The sequence below is a fragment of the Fusarium tjaetaba genome (genome assembly GCF_013396195.1).
Source record: "Fusarium tjaetaba strain NRRL 66243 chromosome Unknown NRRL66243_c0000156, whole genome shotgun sequence".
NCBI lineage: Eukaryota > Fungi > Ascomycota > Sordariomycetes > Hypocreales > Nectriaceae > Fusarium > Fusarium tjaetaba.
Window position 1 is genome coordinate 71432 of NW_023501352.1, and position 24135 is coordinate 95566.

The following is a 24135-nucleotide window of genomic DNA, read 5'->3' on the forward strand; positions in this document are numbered from 1 at the left end:
GTGGCTTACGCTCATGCGCCACAACATTGTCACTATCAATGCTCGACTCGTGACTCCCATCTTCAACTTCAAAACCTACGAGTCACTTGGCTTTCACTTTTACTTTCACTTTCAATCGCTTATCTCGGGTTTACGAAGATGCGCCCCGCCTCTCCTGTTTCACCACCGGAAGGCTGAACGTGATTCCCTGGTCTTCTTTGATCAACAGATAGCGACAACTGCCTGAACGCAGGTGGCAAAGATACAAAGCCAGTATGGACTGCGATATCTGCCATCGCATTCACGACCCAGAGCGTCTTCCGTTTCTGTGCACCTTGGACGCCAGAAACTCGCTTCTCGATGGTCGCATAACCAATGTGGAACTTCTCCTGCAGAACGAGAGTCTCCAAAATGAAATAAACGAACTATTAGATGAGACGACCGCCCCAAACAAGTTTCACAGAGAATCACTACAGGCACAACAACGAACAGCTGAAGATAGGACGACCCAGATTTTGGCCGCTGCCGATAAGCTCAGAAATGACATCAAAGCTGCCAGAGAAGAGATCCAGGCCCGGAAGGCTGCGCTCTCTCGTCGCAAGTCGGATATTGCAGCTGTGTCTGGTGGTCTGGTTGAGCGCAGAGTGAAACAGCAAAAAGATATAGAAACGGACATTGGCAGACTTAGGTATAAGTGGTCTCGCAGCGCTGGCGACATGGCTCGTACGCGATCTTTTCTCTGTATGGAGGCAGCCCGGCTATATGGACTTGAACGTGTCAAAGAAGGCTCTACTGGTAAATATGAGTATTACCTTGGCGGGATTCCCGTTGTTGATTTGGCCACAATGAACTGTAGGCTCTCCCACGACTTTTTCGACTATGTACTAACTCCCTTTACAGCATCAACACCAGAGATGATTTCAACATCTCTCAGCCACATTTGTCATATCCTGATGCTCGTATCACACTATCTTTCAATTCGTCTTCCTGCGGCAATTACTCTTCCTCACCGCGACTACCCACGACCAACCATCTTCAATCTCTCTGCTTCTTACAGATCTGGGGATCCAGTATATCCTAGTCAGACAGGAGCAGGGAATCCTTCTCAGTCCGGAGACACAGAGTCCCAGCGTGTTTCACGTCCAAGACCTCTTTTCATTGACAAGCCACCAGCGCTGTTGGCCAAGGAAGATCCAGCAACCTTTTCATATTTCATAGAAGGTGTGACTCTGCTCGCCTACAACATCGCCTGGGCTTGCAGTACGCAAGGTGTTTCGATAGGTGATGGGACTCACTTTGAAGACATTTGCAATATGGGGCGCAATTTACACGAGCTCCTCACAAATCACCAAAATGTTGGTGCAAATATCTATCCTTCATCATCTAACAAGAAGGATCCCAGCGCATCCAAGAATGAAACTGATGCCCATGCCAGCCGCATGGGACAATATTCCCACGGCACAACTTTCTACTACCTGGGCGGAGCTGAAGGTACCGAGTTCAGTAAGACATTCAAGCTTCCCGGTCCGATGAAATTGGCCGACAAGCTGAGGAAGAAGCTGCTCAGTGAGGCGCCTGCCCCTGACTGGGAAGTTCTGGATGATGATGCATGGAAAGTTGAAGAAGAGGTTGTTGATATGAATCAAGCCAACAAAGACTTGCGAGGTGGCGATAAGAATTCCGCCGTTCGGGGAACGAGTGGCTGGATGAAGGTAAAGAATAGATAATATTACTGTCTCAGAACAACTTATAAACAATTACTTATAGTCCATTCAAATGCCAAAACATAATGCCAATAAATGCAGAAATAATGCTAATGCTCTAATCGAAGGCATAAAGATAGCAAAAGATATGGTTCCGCCCGGGATCGAACCGGGGACCTTCTCGGTGTTAACGAGATGCCATAACCAACTAGACCACGGAACCGTGCTAATTCGCTTATATCTGGATGTCTGTGAAATCGTTCTCAATGCATCAATCATAAGGACTAGCTTTGATTTACTTCTCTAGGGTAGCATAATGTCTAATATTAAAGCTGGGGACTATGAGGAGACAGTATAATATTTGTAAATATATTCCTTATAGTCTATTTAAATAAAATTAAATACTTTACTATACTTTTAAGACTTATATATATAATAGCAGTAATATATTAATTATAAACTAAGTTCTATATCCTGTAAAATAAGCTCTCAGCTGCAAGTCTTTATTGTAAATACTACTTCTAGCTTATAACTCAATCACCACAGTATATAGAATTTCAACTGAGAAATTATATTAAGATATGACATTTTATAAGAGACCGGAATGAAAAATAACCAGAAATGCATTCATTACATTGGTACATTTATTTATTTATGTAGTCTTACATAGGGGCATGCAGCCTGGAGAGCTATGCCAATAGTCTGCTCATCGTAATATACAGCACTGTACAATATGCTTCCCTGCCCACCGTTTTATTTCCCAGATTTCCCAAACAAAGATGCAATGTAATCTCCAAATGTAGATGTTCCTTCTGCCTGTCGCTGTTTCCTCTGCTCCGCCTGTGTATCCCAAATTTTCTGAACGCTGCCGGCGACCTCGGCCTTGGCCTGGAGATCGGCACGAAGAGCAGCCTCTTCAACCGCACGCTCATCAGCTGGTAGCTTATCAAGCTGTTCTTTCCATTGTTGTTGAAGTTCTTCAGTGGGCATGACCGCATCTTTCTTGGCTTTCGGCAAAGTTGTCTGGAAGACCGGCGCGGGCAGTCCTTCTGCCTTAGCCTTCTCGACTGCCTCCTCGTGCTTGATCATTCGCTGGTAAAGAGAGTCGGCGTGCATTTGGATATCCTCTTCCACCTCAGGCGATCTGCCTACCACTGACCCATGGCCCAACGCTCTAAGAAAACGCTAAAACATAGTTAGAAATGGGATGTTGAGTAAGGCGAATGTGGCCCACATACTGATTGCATCATATAACACCTCTCGAATTTTCGAACTTGATGTCTACACATCTGCATTTGATCCTCCCAGCTTCCATGCTTCATGCAATTCACCCACTCCTCTTGGTATTCAGCACAATTTTCCAACGCTGCCTTGCCAATGGCCTCTTTTCGTTCCTTGTATGCCTCCAAGACGCTCATTAGCTTCTCATGATCGGTTGCGGTCTCTGCCTCAATCTCGGCGAGCGGCTGGTAGTTCTTCCAGAGGTGGGCATATCGACCGTCTTGATACAAGCTTGCTGAAGGTACGACTGGCTTCTGTTGTTCTGTAATTGTCGCCGCTGCATCGGCATTCTGGGGCTGCTGATTTGTTGGAGGAGGGTTCGTAGGTTGGTTCGAAGGGTATTTGAGGGGAGATTCTTTCTCCAGAAAGTCGCGAAGGCTTGGATCGAGTTTTGAAAGAGGGTCTGACGACTTGCCGGTACCAAGGACCGAAGATATCCAACCCATTGTAGCAAACTTGTTTCTCTAAACTGGCACCAATCTACGGGAAAAGGGTTGGAATTGAGTTCAAAACTGGACTCGAAGTTGACACTCCAAAAACTGGACTATAGCTTCAATTGCGATAAGTGGAGGTAAGAATTTCAGCGAAGCACTGTACGAAGCACTGTATACCAACGCCATTTTTTGTAGTTCATCAGGCGAGATTAAATCCGTACCTAGGTAGGATCCAAAGATTCGAGCTGGTTCGACATCATAATATCAAGCACTTAGGTCAGATGGGAATTATTCATATCATTGTCATAACTATTTTTTTGATTCAGGCGAACTGGCACCTCATCATCAAACTTCAGTTGCATCTATGTATCATGAACTGGAGTCTTCACACACACAACCGCATCACAAAGGTCAAACAACAGTTCCTCACGGCACTGGCATTTCTTGGTCGGCGAATAGTCAAAGGTATGAACGTAATCTTGAGATCATGAAGACCCTTTTCCTAGCCATATCACGCCCGATTGAACCATCAACCCAAAACAATTGTCTTCGTGAATCCTTTTTTTATTCGCGATTGCATCTATAGCACAATCATTTGCAACGCAACATCCGGTGCCCGACCCTTCAGCAGAAACTTCCCATCTCTCCTGATGCTTATCACGCCGAAAAAAATGCCAGAAGAAAGTCCTAACTTAAAACTTGGAGAACTTCTTAACAGTCTTGCCAGTTCGGGGCAGGACGCGTAGGACGTTGAAGCGGACCTTGAATCATGTTAGCGAGCATCCCTGATACCAGTTCGTTCGTTCTAAAACGTACGGTCTTGCTGAGGGGTCGGCACTGGCCAACGGTGACCTGATCACCCTCCTCAACACGGAAAGCGGGGGAGACGTGAGCGGCAACGTTCTTGTGTCGCTTCTCGTAACGAGAGTACTTGGGGATGAAATGCAAGTACTCTCGTCGGATGATGATGGTGCGGTGCATCTTGGTGGAAACGACGGTACCGGTCAGGATACGGCCACGGATAGAGACGAGACCGGTGAAAGGGCACTTCTTGTCTAGATCCAAGTGTTAGTGATGCGCTCGACGTATTCCTTTATTTGAGCGAATCTCTCCCAGCACGGTCGATTGGTGTCGCTGTTTATGTGCCCGTCCTTTGGCAAAATTCGTTTTCTTGTGCTCCTGCAAGTCCCAAAATCTCAAAATCTGTCGAACGTACCGATGTAGCTACCCTCAATGGCGGTCTTGGGGGTTCGGAAACCCAGACCGACGTCCTTATACCATCGTCGGCCACCCTTGCCCGGTCGGGTGCTCTTGGTCTTGGTCTTCGAGTTCTGGAAGATGTGAGGCTGCTTCTGGAAAGCACGCTCCGACTGGACGGTCAACTCGGTCGCCCTGATGCAAAGGTTAGCGACTCATTCGGATTCGACATCGTGTATTCATTCGGATTTGACGCTGCAGTTGGGCTGGGCTGTCACTGACATCTTGAATTATCCTTCTCGGGCAGGTACCGTAACGAGATGGCGTGTGGTTGAGCTGGGTGAGACGAGGTTGATATTGGCTATGCTAGGCGGAAGGAGAAAATAACACCAATTTTTGCGTGCCTTCCTTAGGTAAGGACAATTAGGGCTTGGAATTTTCGGAAGGTGCCAGATACGCACGTGACTTCCCCAAATTCGTTGTGGCTCAGGCTCACGTGAGGAGGCGTCATGGCTGTGATCGAAAGTGGATCATTTGAGGTTGACCAATGCTAGCCCCACTCTCCCCCCTAGCCAAAGTAAACAAACACACGCGAGATAGCCAAGTCACAGCCCACTATCACTTATCGTCGTCGCGCTTCAGGTTGGGGGTTGACTTTTGACTCGATAAAACCCAACGGCTCAATTACGCATGATGGCGCCCGCCGATGCAACTTTGCCTGCTACAAGGCGCACGCGAAGATCAATCGGTGCCCATACAGATGTTAATAAGGCGTTCGAGAAAGAAAATGCGACCGTCGACGTCACAAGCTCGTTGGCCGCGAGCCGCAAAAAGTCGAGGAGCAAGAGTTTGGGTCCTGGTGGCTTGGATGCTCTCATGAAAGCCAACGGAAACAGAAGAGCTGTGAGACATGATTATTTTTTACTCCAGAGATACAGTAATAACTAATAATTTCAGTCTCTTGCAGTCCCATCAAGAGCCCCGCGCTCAATTCTCAAACAAACCATGCCGATACCTGAAATACCGCCTATGAAGCCGAGACAGCCCGATCTAATTGATTTTGGAGAACCAACAAAGGAATTTTCTACTCCGAACAGCACGGATAATAGCGGCTCCAAGATCGCAGTCAAGACAGAAGAAGAGCAGCAAGCTGCAGCTCGGGAACGAGAGGAGCGTGAGCGTCGCGATGCTCGTCGCAAATCTCTTGCAAACCGTCGCGTATCTTTTGCTGCCGAGGCAACTCTGCACACGTTTCATGAAGTTGAATTTAACCAGGACTCGACGACGTCTACCGACTCAACAAGGCGAAACTCAGCCTTTTCTAATGCCGCAGCTCAGCAAAAGGAACGCGACGATGAAGAGAAGAAGCAGAGACGAAGTTCCGGACTCCCACCAGTCAATTTCCACAACTCCGAAGACGACACTGCGACGACGCTCTATAGCTCAGATTCCGAACCTGCAGATGCAGTCGAAGAGGTTGCCGATATTGAGGAAGATGGCGACGATGATAGTAGTGAATCCGACGATGGAACGATGATGACTGTCGATGATGTGACTGGAACAACAGCTGCTTCAGATCGATCGGTAGATTCTGATGGAGAGTCATCCACACTAGATGAAGCCCTGAGACTGGCTGCGAGAAGGGCTGGCAATCAACAACTCCAAGATGAGGAAGACGACGACCTTGATGATGACGAAGAATATATCCCTATGTTTGGATGGGGCAAGGAGAACAAGAACAACACTGCCGCACAAGATCAAGAAAACCTACCGCCCCCAGCTCAGACACAGCAAGCTGAAGCAATGCAAGATACGGAGGATGCTACCGGGACCAACATGAGTATGGACATGGATATGGACATGACACGCGCAGTCGGTGGTATCATTAAACCCCAGCCCGCACAGCAGTATGACCCGGATGAGGATATGTCTATGGACGTCACTCGTGTAATAGGGGGTATCATCAAACCTCAGTCCCCACAAGAATATAATCCGGACGAGGATATGTCTATGGATGTTACGCGTGCATTTGGGGGTATTGTCAGCCAGCCCCAGAGAACCAGCGCTCACAATGCCGATGAAGAGGAAGAGGAAGAGGACACCCCAATGGAAGAGGCTACCATGGACTTCACGACCGCAATAGGCGGTATCAAACGCCCAGCGCTCGAGCAAGATGATGCGTCAGACGGCAACGAAGACATGTCGATGGAACTCACTACTGTAATGGGTGGAGTCCTGTCACAAAAGAAGCGGAAGAGTATCGCCGCTTCTCGGAGGCGTACGGTCAACCGTGCTGAAAATGGAAACGATGATGATGATGACGCCCCCATGGATATGACTCTTGCAGTTGGCCAGATCCTGTCAAAACCCGGAACTGAAGACCTAGAGGACAATGAGGACGCGGATGAGGATGAGGATGAAGGCGAAGCCACAGTGGGTATGGATATGACCACCGCTATTGGGGGTATTCTCAGTAAAGCGGCAGGTGGCTCACGGAACCTGGGCAAGCGGGTTATGGAAGAGGAGGCTGATTGTGCAGATAGTCCTGATGATATATTTCAGGCCGCTATTAGCAAGAATGCAGTTGACGAACAAGCTACACCAACAACACCGAGCGATAAGCAGACCAAGACACCAAGCCCCGAACCCTCACGGACTCCAAGGAGTGCTCCACGTACCATCACTGGTACTAAAATCTCAACTCCTCGAGCAAACTCTCGAACTTCTCGCACAACTTCACCTGCAAAAGCAACAACAACACCACCGCAGTCAACCAAGGCCAGAACACCAAAATCTACCAAACTAGCTACGCCTCAGCTCGATTCAGTTGTATCAGAAAAGAATGCTACACCTCGGTCTTCACAACGAAACCCTCGCTCGGCTTCGCCAAAGCGACCATCTTCTGTCAGAACGACAAGAGCTAGTTCAAGGACCCCATCGCCTGTCAAGTCCACTCCCAAGCAAGGTCTTTTCCAGAAAAGTTTTAGGAACAGCAACCGAACTCCGACAGTTATACTTACACCCCAACGAAGCTTGTCAGGAATTGGGGCTGATCGGGCCGGACTTGGGTCCCCACAGGTCGCTGCGCTTTTCGATCGACGAGGCTCCATTGGCGATACGGCTACGAATTTCGTGCCAGGAAAGCGTGGCGTTATGTTTGAAGACCCTAAGGAGATGACCCAAGAGATTGACCGTGAGGCACAGGAGGAAGAAGATAAAGAAAACCGCAGAAAGATTCTTGAGAGGGAAGCCGACGGCGCCGAAGCCACACTTAACCTACGAGAAATGATTGACAGCCTCAGTCCTAAGCGTAAGCCGCTCAGGGGCCGTAAGAGTCTTCATGTAGGAAGTGCAAAAGGTCTTCTCGGCAAGCGACCCAACGAACTCGACGACGATGAGGATGAACCAGAAGATAACGATGGTGTCAAAAGACTCAGAGGTCACCAAGGAAGCCCAGTCAAGAACGTCAGACTTCAACAACCGCCCTCCAAAGAGGAGACGACGGGAAGATTGAATTATTCGTTCCGACAAAGCCTGCAACCAAACACTGCTACACCGACATTGTCCTCACCAGAGAAGCCCGATGCAGCAACTACGCCAAGGCACCAGGGTAGATTCAAGGAGGTCGAAGATGATAGGGCGGGGCACCAGGTGAATTTCGAAGAAACCCCAATCAGAGATGCGGAGCAGCTGGAGGAGGAAGCAGAGGCAGAGGCCGACCAGGACGGAGACAGAATTCATCTTCAGGATTTCCTGAACATGACCTCCATTCGCTTCATGGAGCTGACAACAACCAAGCGTCGTCACACACAAGCGCCTGGAACACTTGACAACGGATTTCTTGATGATGGTGAAGAGGACCTTTCACTCGAACGTTGTGTTGTCGCTGGAGCTTGCACAGTGCCGATGCTTGAACTCTACCAGCACTCATGCCGTGAGCTGAAGAAGTATATATCGGAAGGCCGACGAATCGTGAAGGAAATTGAGACCGACACCTTTGAGGAGAACCCGCCTCTGTTCAAGGAGTATATGGCAGCCACACCTGAGATCAAGACTCTAATGGACAAGCAGTTTATGAATGTCAAGAACCACGCTCGCTTGTTAAGCAAAGCCATGTGGTATGAGTGGCGAATGAAACTTCAAGAGGGATTGAAAGAAGGTCTTTCAGGAATTGACGATGGTATGGAAACCGACAAGGAGCTTCTGGATAAGCAGAAGAGTCTCCTTGATTCCGTGCTCCCCCCGATTGTGGCTCGCTACAAGTCGCTACTAGAGGAAAGAAATAATCTCGAGGAGATCGCTCGGGAGCTTGCTGACTGTGACCCTGCCGATCTTGAGGCTGCCCGCGCCGAGCTGGTGTCTCTTGACGAGGATGTCGAATACAAGAAGAAGCGCATCGCAGAGCTAAGGGAGCAGTTTCAAGCATCAGAAGTTGAAGTCGAGGACTTGATCACGCAGAAGCAGAATTGCGTCGATGAAATCGCAGAGTCCGAGAAGATACGAGAGGAATGTCGTGGCTGGACGAGCACAGAGGTCAATAGTCTTAAGGGTAAGTCTTGATAAATCTGCTCTAAAGTTGTGACTAACACAGTCTTAGCTCGAGTTGATTCCATCGAGAAGCAATATGGCTGGTCAGTGACCGGCATATCTGGAACTGTCCTATCGATGGCCTACAGGCGTGAGATCGAGATCGTTTTTGATATCGCCGCGTTCCAGGAGCATCAACCAAACTCGACAATTGATCTCTGGTATATCGCTGATAACCGAGAGCAGAATGCACTTCCCAAGACGACAGAGAAGGAGTTCTTCTTACAGAGTATTCGAGATTACGTTCGTGCGCTTCCTCATTGCCGCACTGAGGTTGCCCACCTCCTAAAAAGTGTCCAAAATGCCTGGGACAAGGCAAACCTCGTCTCTTCGCAACTTGTCCGACTGAACGCTACCTTTCCCACGGCAGTAGAGAAAACATCCGACTCAAGTATAGCCATCACAACATCTCTGCTGCTCGTGCCTCTTGAGACACGCCTCGAAATCAAGCTGGGTCTCCAAGGTCAAAGCAGCGCCGAAGCACTTAACGTGGTGATTGCACCTGATGCCAAGGTGCTGTATGGTGAACACTTTAACGTACTCAAAGTGACTGAATTTCTAACCACACGGATTGGCAATTTTGTTGGGGCTGGAGAAGAGCAGTGGAGTGACGTGATGGTTGAATTGCACAGAAGACTGATTGCGAGAGGTCGCAAGGCAGGATAATGCATACAAACCAGTATAATGAGTGACGATGGGACCGGGTATTGGAGCATTTGGGAACGAATCACTGGCGTTGTTTGGACACAGATACCTAGGTTTGCGTTTGTCTTTGTCTATAGCAGTGCTTTGTGGCACTGCTCCATTGGCTGATGTTCAACAACAAAGGCTTGCGTGGAAATAAAGAATATCTATTCATTAACTATTATCTTGTGTTTGCCCTTGACTGCGTAAGCATGAAGACCTTTTGACGGAATGGATGTGATACAATAAGGCTGAACTTGAAGGCATCCTAGACATTGTTTTGTTGTGGCACTATGTTAACAAAGCCATCTCTTCATTGCCGATACCTATTTATGCGTCCCGGGCAGGATCCGTGAGCACATCTCAGGTACGGAAAGGGATTTCACTTTTGTTGTCACTGTTCGCCAGTGCTTGCTTGTTCAGTGACTCTTTTGTGGTTGAACACTGCTAGCATCTGGCCTGGTCACTTTCAAGGATTTTATTCACAACAAAAGAATATTGGGAGACAATAAATTCCCCAAATAACTATATGACTCTCAGAATTCTGCTTCTTGAAAAGATTTCTTCAGTACTATATGATAAACCATTACCCACGCATCGTTATCAAGTGAGTTCCATGAATCTTTCGCTCACTTATATACACATCCACAATATCATTCATGCGCTCCCGATACGATATTATACTCTATACTTACTACCGTACAAGAAATCACCACGGTCAAGGGAACTAACATTTGCGACTTCTTAGCCACTCCCTCAACACGAATCAACAACATGGCACGCGTATTAGATCCCAGCTGGCTCTGGGGTTGGTTGTGGGATTCTATTTTCACCATAGACGAGCCTTTTGACACCAAATACTGCATAATTGCATTCACCACTATCTACGTTCTTTACAAGACCCTCAAGGCGATGGGTATCGTCCTTGTGCCCACCACAATCTTTCTCCGCAACTGCCTTGTCAGCTTGGCCGTACTGATCCTTTCCGTCCTCAAGTTATTCATTTTGGTTCTTATTCCAAAGGTATTTCGATACGTATTGGAAAGGCCCCTAGGACCGTTATTTTCCACCATGTGGAATGTATGGGAGTATCTTGCGATGCCAAGCATCCTTACACACCTTGCCATGATCAGATTCAGGGCTCGCCAAGCAAAAGAAATGTTGAGGGCATATCTCAATTCTACAAGAGACGAGCTATACGAGATCACAGGCGCTGAATTTAGATACCCTGACCTACCAGACGGAGACATAACCGGCATCCAGCCCAACGATACTGGTGCAGAACGATGGATGAGACAGCTGGTCGAGGAGGACAATATCAGGAGACAAGCTCAAGTCCTCGACGAGCAGAATCGGATTGCTGAAGCAGAAAACCAGAGAATGGGAATCGAGAATGAGAGGAAGAAGCTCGAGAATGAAAGGACTGGCTTAGTCTGGGAGGGCCTTCCAAGAGGGCCAGCAAACAGCCAACACATCCGAGAAATGGCTCGCCTGAGACTGCTTGCTCCTCCCAGATCTGGTGAGGCGACATCAGCTGGAACCTTTAGAGCAAGTGACCCTGTATCTCTGCCCCCGGTCCATGAGCCCGCTCCAGTAACTTCAACTATATCGGGACCTTTAACTATACTGGGACCTGTAACCATACTGGGACCTGTCACTGTACTGGAATCCTCAACTGCACCGGTACCTCCAACTACACCGGTACCTTCTCCTGCACCGGCTGGCCCTCTTGCACCGACTCCCCCAGCCCCTCCTCCTCCACCAGCTCCAGCTCCTGCTGACACAAGACCTATTCCAAGAGGGCAAGACATCAAAAGAGCCTGGGAAGAAGGATGGTACAGTACCCTGGGACCGAGACGGACCGTAGTCAAGAATGCGAGCACACAAACGGAGCCAACAGATCTTGCTAGCCATGGCATGAAGAACAAGCCCTTAGAACTGGCACTCCAAACGTACGCCAGTCGGGGCGTACAGACTGACTTGGTAGACACTCCTATCCAAGAAGAGCCCGAGCACCCAGTAGTTGTGCCAGAGCTTCCAATCCCAGAGCCGAGTCCAGATCCAGCTTCGTCTGAGGACACGGACACACAGACGTCTCTCGATAAGGGGAAGGCCCTCGAGGGACCCCAGCCAAGAATCAACGCCAACTTGGTCACTATTCATAGCAGCAGAGCTGAGGACGAAGTGGCGGAGCCAAAGTACTCTGCTGTATGCTCACCTCTTCCCGCCACTATCACATTTCCTGACTCCCCTGGGCCTACGACTAATGCGGAACCCGAGCCCATACAGACTCATGCTACCGGCCTCGACCGTCCCACCGCTATCCACTCATCTATTCGAGGTTTCGTGAAGTCTACGATACATTCAAGACTGTCTGCTGCAGGGACTTCGAGGCGAAATGAACGGGGGCCCAAGTCCTCTATGGGCGGCACAAAGGCAAAGGAGTGTAAAGGCATACATCAGCATTCACGACGGGGTGTTCCTAATAAAGGTATCACCCAAACTGAGGGTAACAAGTATGAAGACAAGAAGGAGAAAATGTGCGATATGATCGTGGGGCTGTTGGACCGACAGCTTACTAGTTCATTCAGATCTCTGGAAACTCAGCAAGCCATTGATACCACGACCACTTCCGCCAGCGTCCCTATTCACTCCACACCAATCTCGAATGACGACTCGAAACACGATGCTCAAGGAAGCCCTGTCGTTAGACATCCAATTACCCCTGAGCTTCCTTTGACAAAGACTACTGAGCCTGCTACCCCAGAGAGTACATCTGTCTCTAATGTTTTGACTAGCGACCCCATAAGTATAGCCTCGGGAGCCCAAGACGGCCAAAGCGAAGTCTCTCTTCAGGCCTCCCCAGAGCCCTTTTCGAGCGTCGTATCCGCCCAGAATGAGCCATCCACGGGAAACCAATCTACTACAGTATACCCAAGCACTAAGAGGAACCAACAGCCTTCGACTGAAGCTTTGATTAAAGCTTGTGAAAATGCCGATAAAGAGACACCACTGCTCAAAGTCAATGAAGATGGGACAACTTTGCCCCCGACTTCGACTTCGCTCCTTTCAAACACGCTGAGCCACTCTGAATCTGAAGAAATAACTATAGGGCAGCGATCCAGTTCTCCTGGTCCTGGCTTCATTCCCATGCTCCGGGGAAGCGAAGACATAGATAATTCGCTCGATGAGATAATCGCAACGTCTGCCCAGCATGAATCTGACGAATCTGGCGAATCTGACGAATCTGGCGAATCTGACGAATCTGGCGAATCTGACGAATCTGGCGAATCTGGCGAAGGTATTTATGAAAATAGCCTCGATGGCTATAATGTTGCCGTCAACCAACAAGAGAGCTTGAACGGAGGACCAGAAACACCAGTCGCAAGAGCCAATCCTCAGGACAGTGACGAAGAGATGGGGAGTTCCGAGTCTGATGCCGCCGGTGATCGTGGTGTAGGTATACTGGAGGAGCAGACCCTCCTAGCATCTACAACGGACGACGCTCAAATGACCGATGTATGGCGACCAAATGAAGAGGAAAGGAAAAGAATAGGAGATGCAGCTCACGAAGTGTTCAGTGACCTCATGGACCAAGATGGAGACTCCTCGGAAGGCACAGAACCAGAAAGACAGCTGTCAACGAGTCCAACGAGAGAGATAGCAAACGAAGATACTGCTATGCAGGATATGCAGTCGTTTGCACCGCCCGACGTTGACATCTCGATTCAACAACCAGAGGCCCCGAGTACCAAGATAGGGATGACTGACTCAGAGCAAGAAGAGGTTGCAAGGCAGCTTATAGACGCGTATAAGGGGACAGACAAAGACAAGTTCTACGCTCAAACTCCCACGGACAACGATCCTCCTGATCCAGTAAAAGAAGCCACCGCTGAACAGCTCGCTACCCGAAAGATTGCGAAACCGAAGCCGCGAGCACATAAGAACACTCCCGTGGTCCACTCAACCCTCGAGTCAGTGTCGCAAAGAGAACCTCATACACAGCCAGAAACATTACAACAAACGCCCTCCCCGGTCAATGAAGACAGCGGAAATGATACAGCGAAGGCGGACTTGGCGGCTCGCTGTCTATTAGCCCTCGCAGGTGCTGGGGGTATTGTTGCCGGGAATGGTGCTTCAAACCAGGCAGTTTCTCCTTCAGGCAAAGAGTCTAGTCATAAGAATACTGAAGCCCAACAGACTGATTCAGATACATCAAACAGTCAGAAAGCTAACACTCATGAGACTAACGCGCAGGAGTCGTCCATCAGTGAGGTGAGGTCGAAAGACCAACGGCAACGGCCCTGCCAGAGGAACAGCCTGAACCAAACTCACGACAACCTCAAAGCGTCCCTGCATCAATCTTGCCAGCTGAAAGCCAGCCCTCACTTGTTCAGTCACCGCCCACTCAAGCACCGCCAGACCAACAATCACCAGCAGCCGCAAGCACAGCCGCAGCTCAGCAATATACTACTACCGCCAAAACACCACCCACCGTAGCGGGCTCCAGCAATACGCAACAACAGTCGAATATTTCTCCCATGATTTTAGGTGGACTGGTACTTCCAGGGGGCAACCCAACGCTTTGTAACCCAACAGCAACAGCCAGCCCAGCACCTAAGAAACCCGGCCCCAGCCCCAAGGAGGTTGCAGAGTTCAACAAGAAAGAACAGGCACGACTGAAGCAGCGAAGACAGAATAAGCCACCACCCAGTGTCTTGCGGCCGCCGAGACGGCCTGGTCCAGCTCCATCGACACCTCACAGACCGCAGAAGAGTCCAAACTCTTCCACTCAAGGGCGGTCGCCATCACTAACGGCTACCGATGAGTTCGATGAGAATAAGAAGGCTGAGATGGAGCTGACGTTTGGTACCCAAGGTTCTCATAAAAAGAAACAAGGCCTACAGCTTATCGACATCAAGGACGTCCCGGATCATCTCAGAGCTCAGATACAGGAACATGATGCGGAAGATGCCTAGAAAAAAGAAGAAGACGAAAACGAAGACGAAGGAGGACAAGACGCTATGAAACCTAATCCAAGCACAAGTTTGCTTGCTAAAGAGTCCTCGGGTACAAATGGATGTGCGTGATAGGCCCATATGAACGGCTACCTGATGATGAACTTGTTCTATTTAGACAGTATGAACAAGCCGGCATGATTAGATTCCTGAAAAACATGGCACACATATAACTCCACCGTACCAATTTCGAAATCCAGTCTGATTTGTATTCTGTGGATGATCGCAAAATTGCATATTTATCTATGACTCTGTATAAATGCCTATCTATTGACTCGTTGATCTTTGTACTATGAGCCTTCAGGCGTAGGTGGATACACATTGTACGGAAGACGGATTCCTCGAAAGGGTTCGGCCAAACTGGCATAGGATCTGTCCCAGATCTCTGGTTTAGGTTACTATTAGACATAAAGCCTATATCATGAAAGCATCATATGTTTTGAATGTAGTTTATTGCTCCACTGGATCAACCATCCAGATGGGAGTTGCTAAATCACGATAACAATGCTACCCAAACTCCATCCCGAGCAGTCTATTCTACTCAGAACACTCTACGTGAGTCTGTCTGCTTAGCAGCATCCCTCATCGCAGGCGCAGAGACCACAGCAGATCTCACAGCCAGCCTCCTCACCACCACGCATGGTCATATCAGGCTGAGGCTCAGCGCTCTTGATACGTGTTAGTATGTGAAGCATGGAGCCTTGCGTGCGATACAACTTACAGGCTGCTGTGTGACGATGTCTCCGTTATCAGAGGTCATGGGGGCTTGCTGAGTGGGTTCCATGGCGGCGGGCATCTTGAATGATTCGAGGGAGATGGAGTGATGGATCTGGATAAGAAGAGGAGAAGAAAGGTAGTAGTGAGTGGGTGATGAAGTAGATTTGTTTGTTTAGTGCTGTCTGTGTATTGTATTGTTCAAGTCAGTAATCCCACAGCTAGGAACGAGCAAGATTAAGTACCTTCAGCCAACTGAGAGGCCTCTCTGTTCACTGAAACTCAGCCACTCGGTCCCAGCAGCTCCTGTCTTTGTCTACATTCTTGATTGGCCTCACCGTATGATTCCTGTTAATTCAGCTTTGACCAGAGACTTCTGTGACGTACGCTTGAGATGCCGAGTAGCCGTCCAGGCCTGAGATATTGTCTGCGGGAGCAGCCGTAGGGAGAGTGTTCTGGCCAGGGTCCGTACTATTAAGGATACTATGTATAAGACGTACGGCAAACCGACGCCGAGTATGGTTTCGTCCAGGCACGCCATTCGCCAATGATAGGGTCCAAGGCCGTCAGCAAGCCATTAACCGGCACGGTCACTGCCGAAAGATGCGGTGCCGAACTTCCGGAACGCCCGCATTCCACATTTATGCAAGCCTCAAAAGCTTGAATAGGCAATACGACAAACAGGGATAATAAGAGAGACGCAGACAAAACACCACGCAAGTCATAACTAAGCCACCGAGGGTCCGAGGCAGAGGCAGAGAGGACAACAGATAAGAATACTAGTACGTAGGCACGTGGATTCTTCAGGCCACTAATAAATAAGGTGTGATAGCTAAAATGAAATGTAAAGGGTGAAACGAATAACCAAAACCACAAGCTTAAGGTAATGGTTTCAGAGAGCCCGTCCGAATTTACTATTGGAGCCGCTAGTAATGTAGAAGCAGATTAAAGGCTGCAACACATCAATTGTCAGATTTGAAAAGCGTTCCGTGTGACCCCCCATCAGAGTCAATAGTCAATAACCAAATCAAATGTCAAGTCATCCATCCTTACATAGGGTTAGCATAAACGACGCGTATTAGAGTGTAGCACTGTAGCAATCACTGATGCCTTTCACAAAAGGCAACTCGAGAGCAGCATAAGACGGGTAACAAATCGATTCTTCTCGACTCTTCGTTCCCCCGGCAGCTCATTCCATTGTCATTTCCAGACCTGAGTGCCTTACTTTTGTTCTTTCTTTTGTTTTGTTCAGTACTTTGAGAGCCTGGCGGCCTTGAAGCGACTGACTGGCTCTCGCCCACCATCTTGCTCCTCCAAAGGTTGGATCGGAGATTCATCTTCCTTGAGGAACCCACCTTCTCGTTGGATGAACTTCTTTCGAAGCTTGTGGTGCTCATCAGCGACCTCTTGATATATCAATTCATCATCGAATTCATCCGGTGGGTGAGGAGCAGCGCGTATGGATTCGCGCTCAACTAATGTGTCAGCGAGTGTTGTTCCTTCAGGACCCGTAGGTGCCGTGGGCCTGTCTTGATCTAAGAACTTGGCGGGGACATCAAGAGGGCCTGGTGGAACAGTATCTCTGGCCTTCTTGAATCTCGATGGTTTGCGCGTCGACTTGATTTCAGATGTATCGGGAGCCTTGGCGGTGCTAGAGCGCTCAACGATTTTGTCGCTCAATGGTTCCACAATCGGTTCCTTTTCCTTCATAGGAGCTTCTCTCACTGGAAGGACAGTGGGCTCATTCTCCGGTGCGATATCCAGATTGGAAGCAAAGCGAACGCCCTTCTTGCCGTTGAGTTGTTCTGATTGCTTCTCTTTGATGTTTGACTTGACGGGCGCAGGTTTTGAGGCTGATGATGATGTTGTTGTCGCCGAGGCTGGCTTGACTACGATACGGCCAATGCCTTCTTCGTCATCGGAACTTGCGTCACCATCCCTATCTTCTGGCTGCTCCGTGAAGCGAGATTTGATGCCCAGTTTCTTCTCCAATTCTAGCATTCTTTGACGGTAATCATCCGTCACAACGCGGCCAGTATACCGACCAAACCTGTCTTCCTGGTCGTCGTCATCATCCTCAAAACCTTCATCACTGTACTCATATTCGTAGTCGTCGCTGTCTCCCTCCTCGAGCTGCAGCTCGGCGACAACAGCACCAACTTCCCCCGAGTATTCAAGCATCTGCCGCCGCAACTCCGCGTCCTCCTCATCCTCATCCTCGGGGATGTACGCTTGCTCGCTGCTGATCTTCTCCTGCTCCTTGGCATGGTTCATGATCTCTTCAACACGTTTAGCATTCCGCGAGACTTGGGGCTTTGGGCCGTCTTGCATTTTAGTATCTGCAGCAAACACCACCCCTTTAGTGACGGATGGTGCTAGAGTCGTGGATTCAAGCTCTGTATGCGGCGATGGATTTTCTTGGGAGTGTTCTGCTTCCTTTTGTCTAGGGCTCTCGGCCTTTGAGACTGAGTTGCTATCTTCGAGATCGTCGATACCGGCCTTCTGAAGGGCATCTTGAATCTGAGGCAAGGCCGTATCAGGTTGGTTAAGCTTGTAAGAGATAACGTTGTCGTCATCGTCAAGCTGCTCGATAATTTCTGTGATAGGCAAGCCGTCGTCTTCAGTAAAGTCGGGTTGACTTTCATCAAGCTTGGTCTCAGCAGCGCTGATTTGATTTCGCAGCGATGTGATATTCGCGGTAACGTAATCGATGCGACGGTCAAGAATGTTCAGAATCTGTTCACCAGATCGATGTGTCCTCTCACCAAAGATCTCATCAAGTTCACGATCTTTCAACAACTCTCCTTCGAATCCGGCATGAATAGTCTTAAGCTCCGTCTCGCCATTCTTGCAAACGGCTTGGACCTCTTCTTTGAGCATCTCATACTCAACGTGCCAGGTCTGCCAATGCTTCAGGGCATTCTGCAGCTTGCTAAGATCATCTTCCAGTTGCCTCTGTTGCTTATCAAAGTCCAAGAGCTCTGACATTTTTCTAATCTGGTGCAACTTTTATGACGTTGCGATAGAAGGAGATAGAAGAGGAAGAAAGTTTGTGAGGCGTTGAAGTCATGATGAATGGTCCAGCCTCTCCACTAAAGAAAAAAAAAGTTAGGAACCAGCCTTTGAAGATTGACGGGCTAACTTCGGCTATCAGACTGGCTAGTATTTCGCTGTCAACGTCAGCCCCACAATAACATCCGCCCGCCAATTCAAAATAACGATCGATAACGACCTGGCGATCTCAGCCTTAGCGTTATGCACGCCCTTCAAGTCAAAAGGCTTTAATCGCGGGGTGCACCATGATACTAGAGAGGCGAACTTCACGCTGTCTGTTATGGCATTAACAGATAATGCCATCTTTAGTCACGAATTCTGATAGAGCATCAACATGTTCAAATGTGGGCAAAAATGTAATCCATCGACCTGAATCCCTCCGACCAACTTTGTTGTTACATGCCAGATGCACTTCCATATATTCAAGGAATTATAAGACGGCGTATGACGGCACCTGCCTATTGAGTTATCCCCACAATCAGAGGTCGCCGTATAAAAGCAGCAGGTCTTTCGCCTCGGGCTGACGTGCAACTTCGTTCACTATCCACTGATCGCCAACAGAACAGTCTTTACTACCTACACATCTAAGCCTACCTGCAACTTTCTGAGCCATGGCAGAACGAGTTGAAAGTAAGACCCTTGAAGCCAAGTGCTATTGTGGCTCTGTCCATTATACAATCGATGTACCGTTTTCGAAACTACCTCTACTCACACATCTCTGCCATTGCAGCCTCTGCAGGTATGGCTCTGGTGCGCCATGCATCTTCCATGCTCCGCTGCCTGATGGAGTGAAGCCCAAGTTCGTGGAGCCATCCTCCTCCAGCAATATGACCCGCTACGCGATCGGGAAGAAGATCGGAACATGGAACTTCTGCTCAACGTGTGGTTGCCACATTGCTTCATCTGGGCCGCCTGAGAATGAGTTCTGGACAGTTGCTTCATCAATATTCGTCAACGCTTCAGACTTCTTTGATGTCCGGAAGCACATCTTCAGCCACTCGACAAAGGACAGGGGCATCGCCGGGGCCCTGACACATACTAGCGGAAAGGAGTTCATGGACTGGAACCCTCCTGACGGTAGCCCCGAGGCAAATATAATTGAATCTCACATGGAAGTTGGGGATGACGGGGAGGAGCGTCTTCGTGTGGAATGCGAGTGTAAAGGCATCTCTTTCACTATTCCCCGGCCGAGCCAAGAGATCAAGGAGGACAAATTCTATTCGCAATTCGTTTCGCATAGAGATGATACCAAGTGGCTCGCGACTTTTGACGCATGTGATGATTGTCGGCTTCACAATGGGACTAACGTTGTGGGATGGACATTTATCCCATTATCCATATGCGAACCCCGTATCGAAGACGATCTACTCATTGGGAGCGCCAAGACGTTCAAATCGTCGGACGATGTGGTGAGATCCTTCTGCGGTACTTGCGGTGCAACTATTTTCTTCTCTCACGCATGTCGAAGGCCGTCTGAGAACCATCATGTTGTCGACTTGGCTACGGGTATCATCCGAGCGCCCGAAGGTGTCATGGCAGAGAAATGGCTCACTTGGCGGGCAAGGTTGGCATGGGCTGATAGCGGAAAGAGATTCGATAGCGGCTTCACTGAAGCACTACAAGAAGGCATGAACAAGTGGGTGTTGAAGAGAGAAGGTGTTATTGAGGACTACAATATCGGTTGATGGCTCCGATACTCGGAGGTTTCGCCGAAGTACAATGCATGTTGGTCTTGGGGTTGTCACGTATTTGTCGGTGCAGCTGCACCGACAACGATTCACAACTGCATAGTTGAAGTTCAAATGTCAGAATAATATCAAATACCTATTCCTCTATTTCCTGAAGAATTTTATATGAACTTACTTTGGCCATGGCTAATAATCCAATCAGCGGCATTCGCCTCCCGAAGCCCGTCTTATCACTAAGTTCTTAGCGGGATACATCCCGGGTCTGGTGTCCCGCGATATCGCTTCATGAGCCCAAATTTCTATTTGGCAAAGTCGAAAAGGTTCACTTACGATACCTCTGACTTGCACCGGCTCTTTCGACATTAGTAGTTCATGGTGCGGTCACTGAGCCCGAATAACTCGTCTATAGCACGGCGTTGATTTCACGAGTGGATTACCCGAGCTTTCTGCGAGTTACCATCACCAAAAAGACAAGACAGCTTCATTTAAACATCCATCTCAAGACGTTGCCGACTTCAATGCGTCATGTCTTATGGCGGGCTTTTAGGCAACCTATCAGTTTCTCAGCCGTACAACGAGTCGCGGTATCCACCATGGCCTCAAAAAGACGGTCCTATAATGTACTCAACCTCTCATACCGCTTCGAATGCAAGACAAGAAGAATGGCCAGCTGACTTATCTTAGGACGCCATTGATGCGCTCAACTCACTTCAAACACCTTTTGATGTCGTTGAGGCTCGTCGGAAGGCGGGGATAAGGCCTGATGCTGTGTCTATCAAGGAAATGCGGACATATCTTGATCGCATTGGATATACCGTAAGGCCTCCGAGCACGATATACATACATGAGACTAATCAAATGATAGCCATCTGATCTCAATCGCCTAAACATTGTACATGTAGCCGGCACAAAAGGAAAAGGTAGCACCTGTGCCTTTGTCGACTCTATCCTCTCTCAGTATCAGCACACAAGGGGCACACCCCGGAAGACAGGCTTTTTCACATCGCCTCATCTCATCGCTGTTCGTGAGCGGATTCGCATCAACTCAACGCCTATTTCAGAAGACCTATTCGCAAAGTACTTCTTCGAAGTGTGGGACCGTCTTGAATCGGCACCGAAAGATGACGCAAAGAAACTCATGGCTCCTCGACCTATTTATGCGCGATATCTGACTCTAATGAGTTGGCACGTCTTTCTTCAAGAAGGCATAGATGTTGCTATATATGAGACTGGTATTGGTGGTGAATTTGATGCTACGAATGTCGTGGAGAAGCCTATAGCATCTGGCATTAGTACACTGGGCATTGATCATGTCTTTGCTCTCGGTGATACAGTGGCCAAGATTGCATGGCACAAGGCGGGTATCATGAAGTCTGGAAGCGCGGCTTTTACAATCGAACAGGTGCCAGATGCAGAAGAAGTTCTGAGGAAACGGGCCTCGGAAAAGAACGTGGATTTGGAAGTCCTACCAGTTGACCCCCGACTTAGCAGTGTTCAGATTCGACCAGATGCAACATTTCAGAAGCGCAATGCTACATTGGCTATCGCACTCGCCGAAACAGCACTGGAGAAAGTTGGCATCTCTCTACCACCTCGGACGGATACTTTGCCCAAGGAGTTTGTAGACGGGCTTGAAAAGGTTGTATGGAGAGGTCGGTGTGAGGTCAAGAAGGAAGACAAGGTGACATGGCACGTGGATGGCGCCCATACTTCTGATAGTCTCAAGATGTCGTCCAAGTGGTTCAAGGACGAAACTTCTGGACGGTAAGTCATCATGTTACCCTATCCTGCTCTGCAACTAATAGATTTAGCAATGGAATGCGCGTCATGATCTTCAACCAACAAGGCCGCTCCGAAGCTGTCGACTTTCTCGAGTCCGTCTTCAAGGCGACCAGACGAGAAGGACAGCCAGCATTTGACCATGTCATCTTCTGCACAAACGTCACCTATGCAGCATCCGGCTACAAGCGTGACTTTATCAACCGTCAATTCGACCCTGCTGAGATTGATAAGATGACTGTTCAGCAACGGTTTGCGGATAAGTGGATGTCTCTTGATCCCACAGCCACGGTAAAAGTCATGCCAACAATCGAGCAATCTATTAACTACGTCCGAAATCTTGGAGAGGGTCTCACAGAGTGGGAGGCAGTTCAGGCATTTATCACGGGAAGCTTGCATCTTGTTGGTGGTGCCTTGGGCATACTGGAAGAGGCCGATGCTCTGTGATTTGATGATAATAGAACGAGCTAATTTGGCCGGCACACCAGGGAGTATTTATATTTATAATAAACCTTCAGGCTCCAATGCTCGTAAAACACCCCCTACGAGATACATGCTCCCTGTTGCTAAAACCTTCTGATGGGATCCTGCAACTTTTCTGGCCGCAGATACAGCGTCCTGGATATTGTCGAATGTGCTGACCTCACAATTAGCTGCTCTCTCAGCCATCATCCTTGCCACACGTGTCTGCACACTCAGATCTCTGGCTTCTTCATCCGTTGAAAGCCCCTCCTGGTCATTCCTCGTAAAGAGCGCATGACTGAATATGTTTTCTCTCCCTGTAAATTCTTGAAGAGTGTCAAGCAATATTGCCAGTAGTTGTGTTGCATCCCTCTCCTGCTGGTTGAAAACCAGAATTGAGGATTCATCGTTTTCAACATTCGAAGCGAACCATTTTGCGACCTCATACATGCTATCCTTGGTATGCGCGCCATCCAGATACCAGCCAATGTGGCCCTGCTGAATGACCTCACAGCGCCCTCTGAGACTTGCGTCCCATAGCCCTTTATCCATCCTTGCTTGACTGTTCATAAAAAAGTCCTTGGGATCAAAATGAATACCTAGATGTTGTTTTACAGCACAAACGGCAAGAGCTTGGTTATACTTTTGAAAATCACCTAGCAGTCTTCCCTTCACACCTCCCCATAGTTCGATCCTGGCGTCATCCAACTCGATGAGCTCAGCCCCCTTTTCTGCTGCCCGTTGTCGAAGTACTTGCATCACACCAGGCTTCTCGTCCATTCGTCGGACGAAACCACGCACACCTGGCTTGAGAATGCCTGCTTTGTGCCATGCGATCTTCTCAACCGTGTCGCCCAGCATCGCGACATGATCTATACCCAGCTGCGTGATGACCGCAGCAGAAACAGCCTCGGGAGGCACCACATTTGTAGCGTCATACTCTCCGCCGATACCGCATTCAAGAACAACGCTATCGACCTTTTCTCTCAGGAATATATGCCAAGCAAGGAGCGTCATGAAGCGGAAGAAGAATGGCTTTGAGCCAGGTCCTTCGGACTCGGTGAGGCTTTTGCCATCCTTCTCAGCAGCTTTAGACAACCTTTCCCAGAGCTCAAAGAAAGCCTCAGCGAAGAGTTTCTGCGAAACCTGCTCTCCTTGAATAGCAATGCGCTCGCGAGGACTGACGAGATGTGGGCTCGTATAAGTCCCAACAGTCTCGTACTCCCGTAGCATACCCGTTGCAAATGCGCTTACAGAGCCTTTACCCTTGGTGCCGGCTATGTGAATGTGTCTCAGACGTGCGAGATCTTTGGGTTCATATCCAGCACGTCGGAGCCATTCGCGCATCTCAGGAATAGCTAAAGCATTGGGATCCTTTGGTGGTACAGATGAGGCATTTGCGGCGATTGATTTGTCAAAAAGATTCGTGGCCTGGCGGTTTGAGTAAAGTGTCGAAAGCAGACGGAGAGCTTCATTGTAATCGCGGGACACGGTGCTGATACCCTTCCGTGCCGCCATTGTATGCGTTGATTGGTTTCTCAGCAGTGAACTGATT

General features: G+C 48.9%; 9 protein-coding genes across 9 annotated transcripts; 5 read left to right on the plus strand and 4 right to left on the minus strand.

The window, feature by feature from the left end:
• Positions 1 to 254: 254 nt before the first annotated feature.
• Positions 255 to 1706, plus strand: FTJAE_7709 (uncharacterized protein; the record flags this gene model as incomplete). Its single annotated transcript, XM_037354453.1, has 1 exon — positions 255 to 1706. One exon carries the CDS (start codon positions 255 to 257, stop codon positions 1704 to 1706), a length of 1452 nt encoding a protein of 483 aa, XP_037205208.1.
• Positions 1707 to 2435: 729 nt separating this feature from the next.
• On the minus strand, positions 2436 to 3409 carry FTJAE_7710 (uncharacterized protein; the record flags this gene model as incomplete). Its single annotated transcript, XM_037354455.1, has 2 exons — positions 2436 to 2867; positions 2921 to 3409. 2 exons carry the CDS (start codon positions 3407 to 3409, stop codon positions 2436 to 2438), a joined length of 921 nt encoding a protein of 306 aa, XP_037205209.1.
• A 680-nt stretch (positions 3410 to 4089) lies between these two features.
• On the minus strand, positions 4090 to 5105 carry FTJAE_7711 (40s ribosomal s11; the record flags this gene model as incomplete). Its single annotated transcript, XM_037354456.1, has 4 exons — positions 4090 to 4158; positions 4214 to 4452; positions 4614 to 4789; positions 5056 to 5105. 4 exons carry the CDS (start codon positions 5103 to 5105, stop codon positions 4090 to 4092), a joined length of 534 nt encoding a protein of 177 aa, XP_037205210.1.
• A 179-nt stretch (positions 5106 to 5284) lies between these two features.
• Positions 5285 to 9847, plus strand: FTJAE_7712 (kinetochore spc7; the record flags this gene model as incomplete). Its single annotated transcript, XM_037354457.1, has 3 exons — positions 5285 to 5497; positions 5552 to 9143; positions 9192 to 9847. 3 exons carry the CDS (start codon positions 5285 to 5287, stop codon positions 9845 to 9847), a joined length of 4461 nt encoding a protein of 1486 aa, XP_037205211.1.
• Positions 9848 to 10639: 792 nt separating this feature from the next.
• On the plus strand, positions 10640 to 14844 carry FTJAE_7713 (uncharacterized protein; the record flags this gene model as incomplete). The annotated part of the gene is made up of 2 exons (XM_037354458.1): positions 10640 to 14140; positions 14185 to 14844. The coding sequence occupies 2 exons, from the start codon at positions 10640 to 10642 to the stop codon at positions 14842 to 14844; spliced, it is 4161 nt and encodes a 1386-aa protein (XP_037205212.1).
• A 2001-nt stretch (positions 14845 to 16845) lies between these two features.
• On the minus strand, positions 16846 to 18585 carry FTJAE_7714 (udp-galactose transporter like; the record flags this gene model as incomplete). The annotated part of the gene is made up of 1 exon (XM_037354459.1): positions 16846 to 18585. One exon carries the CDS (start codon positions 18583 to 18585, stop codon positions 16846 to 16848), a length of 1740 nt encoding a protein of 579 aa, XP_037205213.1.
• An 893-nt stretch (positions 18586 to 19478) lies between these two features.
• On the plus strand, positions 19479 to 20336 carry FTJAE_7715 (DUF636 domain protein; the record flags this gene model as incomplete). The annotated part of the gene is made up of 1 exon (XM_037354460.1): positions 19479 to 20336. The coding sequence occupies one exon, from the start codon at positions 19479 to 19481 to the stop codon at positions 20334 to 20336; it is 858 nt and encodes a 285-aa protein (XP_037205214.1).
• Positions 20337 to 20932: 596 nt separating this feature from the next.
• FTJAE_7716 (Folylpolyglutamate synthase) lies at positions 20933 to 22565 on the plus strand (the record flags this gene model as incomplete). The annotated part of the gene is made up of 4 exons (XM_037354461.1): positions 20933 to 20959; positions 21024 to 21155; positions 21205 to 22103; positions 22151 to 22565. The coding sequence occupies 4 exons, from the start codon at positions 20933 to 20935 to the stop codon at positions 22563 to 22565; spliced, it is 1473 nt and encodes a 490-aa protein (XP_037205215.1).
• Positions 22566 to 22619: 54 nt separating this feature from the next.
• On the minus strand, positions 22620 to 24098 carry FTJAE_7717 (folylpolyglutamate synthetase; the record flags this gene model as incomplete). The annotated part of the gene is made up of 1 exon (XM_037354462.1): positions 22620 to 24098. The coding sequence occupies one exon, from the start codon at positions 24096 to 24098 to the stop codon at positions 22620 to 22622; it is 1479 nt and encodes a 492-aa protein (XP_037205216.1).
• Positions 24099 to 24135: the final 37 nt, after the last annotated feature.